This window comes from Numida meleagris, unplaced genomic scaffold (assembly GCF_002078875.1).
Source record: "Numida meleagris isolate 19003 breed g44 Domestic line unplaced genomic scaffold, NumMel1.0 unplaced_Scaffold542, whole genome shotgun sequence".
Classification (NCBI taxonomy): Eukaryota; Metazoa; Chordata; class Aves; order Galliformes; family Numididae; genus Numida; species Numida meleagris.
In genome coordinates this window covers 25,473-26,868 of record NW_018364758.1, presented here as the reverse complement: position 1 = coordinate 26,868, position 1,396 = coordinate 25,473, and the positions used below count along the sequence as shown (strand labels likewise).

General features: G+C 57.6%; 1 protein-coding gene across 1 annotated transcript in view; it reads right to left on the bottom strand.

Annotated features, from left to right (window-relative positions):
- Nucleotides 1-32: 32 nt before the first annotated feature.
- Nucleotides 33-1,396, bottom strand: part of LOC110391839 (epithelial discoidin domain-containing receptor 1-like) — a gene marked incomplete at both ends in the record, with an annotated part of 18,804 nt that continues 17,440 nt past the window's right edge. The window contains one exon of the mRNA XM_021383788.1: nucleotides 33-203. Within this exon, the coding sequence (XP_021239463.1) occupies nucleotides 33-203 (171 nt within the window). The remainder of the gene's footprint in view (nucleotides 204-1,396) is intronic.

Genomic DNA, 1,396 nt, shown 5'->3' with positions numbered 1-1,396 from the left:
GGGATAGGGGGTGGGACGGGACGCGGCCCTACCTGAGGGTGGGGCCGCAGGGCCCCCCCAGGAAGCGGTGCAGGTCGCCGTGCTCCATGTACTCGGTGATGATGCAGAGGGGCCCCCCCGGCCCCGAGCACACCCCCAGGAGCCGCACGATGTTGGGGTCTCGCAGGCGGCCCAGGGTGCGTGCCTCCTGCAGGAAGTCCCTCCTGCGGGCGCGGGGCATTGCATGGACCCGTTGCAGCGTTGCAAACCCCATTGCACCGCTGCAAACCCCATTGCATTGCATGGGGCCGTTGCACGCCCATTGCACCGTTGCAAACCCCATTGCACCATTGCAAACCCCATTGCATTGCATGGGGCCGTTGCACGCCCATTGTACCATTGCAAACCCCACTGCACCATTGCAAACCCCATTGCACCACTGCAAACCCCATTGCATTGCATGGGGCCATTGCACGCCCATTGCACCATTGCAAACCCCATTGCACCATTGCAAACCCCACTGCATTGCATGGTGCCATTGCACGCCCATTGTACCATTGCAAACCCCACTGCACCATTGCAAACCCCACTGCACCATTGCAAACCCCACTGCACCACTGCAAACCCCCTTGCATTGCATGGAGACATTGCACACCCACTACACTATTGCAAACCCCATTGCACCATTGCAAACGCCATTTCACCATTGCAAACCCCATTGCATTGCATGGTGCCATTGCACGCCCATTGCACCATTGCAAACCCCACTGCACCATTGCAAACCCCACTGCACTGCTGCAAACCCCACTGCATTGCATGGTGCCGTTGCACACCCATTGCACCATTGCAAACCCCATTGCATTGCATGGGGCCGTTGCACGCCCATTGCACCATTGCAAACCCCACTGCACCATTGCAAACCTCACTGCACTGCATGGTGCATTGCATGGTGCCATTGCACGCCCACTGCACCACTGCAAAACCCATTGCATTGCATGGTGCCATTGCACACCCATTGCACCATTGCACACCTATTGCACCATTGCAAACCCAATTGCATTGCATGGTGCCATTGCACACCCATTGCAACATTGCAAACCCCATTGCACCGCTGCAAACCCCCTTGCATTGCATGGTGCCATTGCACACCCATTGCACCATTGCAAACCCCATTGCACTGCTGCAAACCCCCTTGCATTGCATGGTGCCGTTGCACACCCATTGCACCACTGCAAACCCCCTTGCATTGCCTGGTGCCATTGCACGCCCAACTGCAAAACCCGTTGCACATTTCCAAGACCCACTCTGCATTTGCAAACCCCTTGCACTGCACAGGGACCATTGCACGCCCCCCACATTGCACGGGGGCACTGCACGTTTGCAATGCATTATCCCCCCCCCCCCACTTTGCACTTTT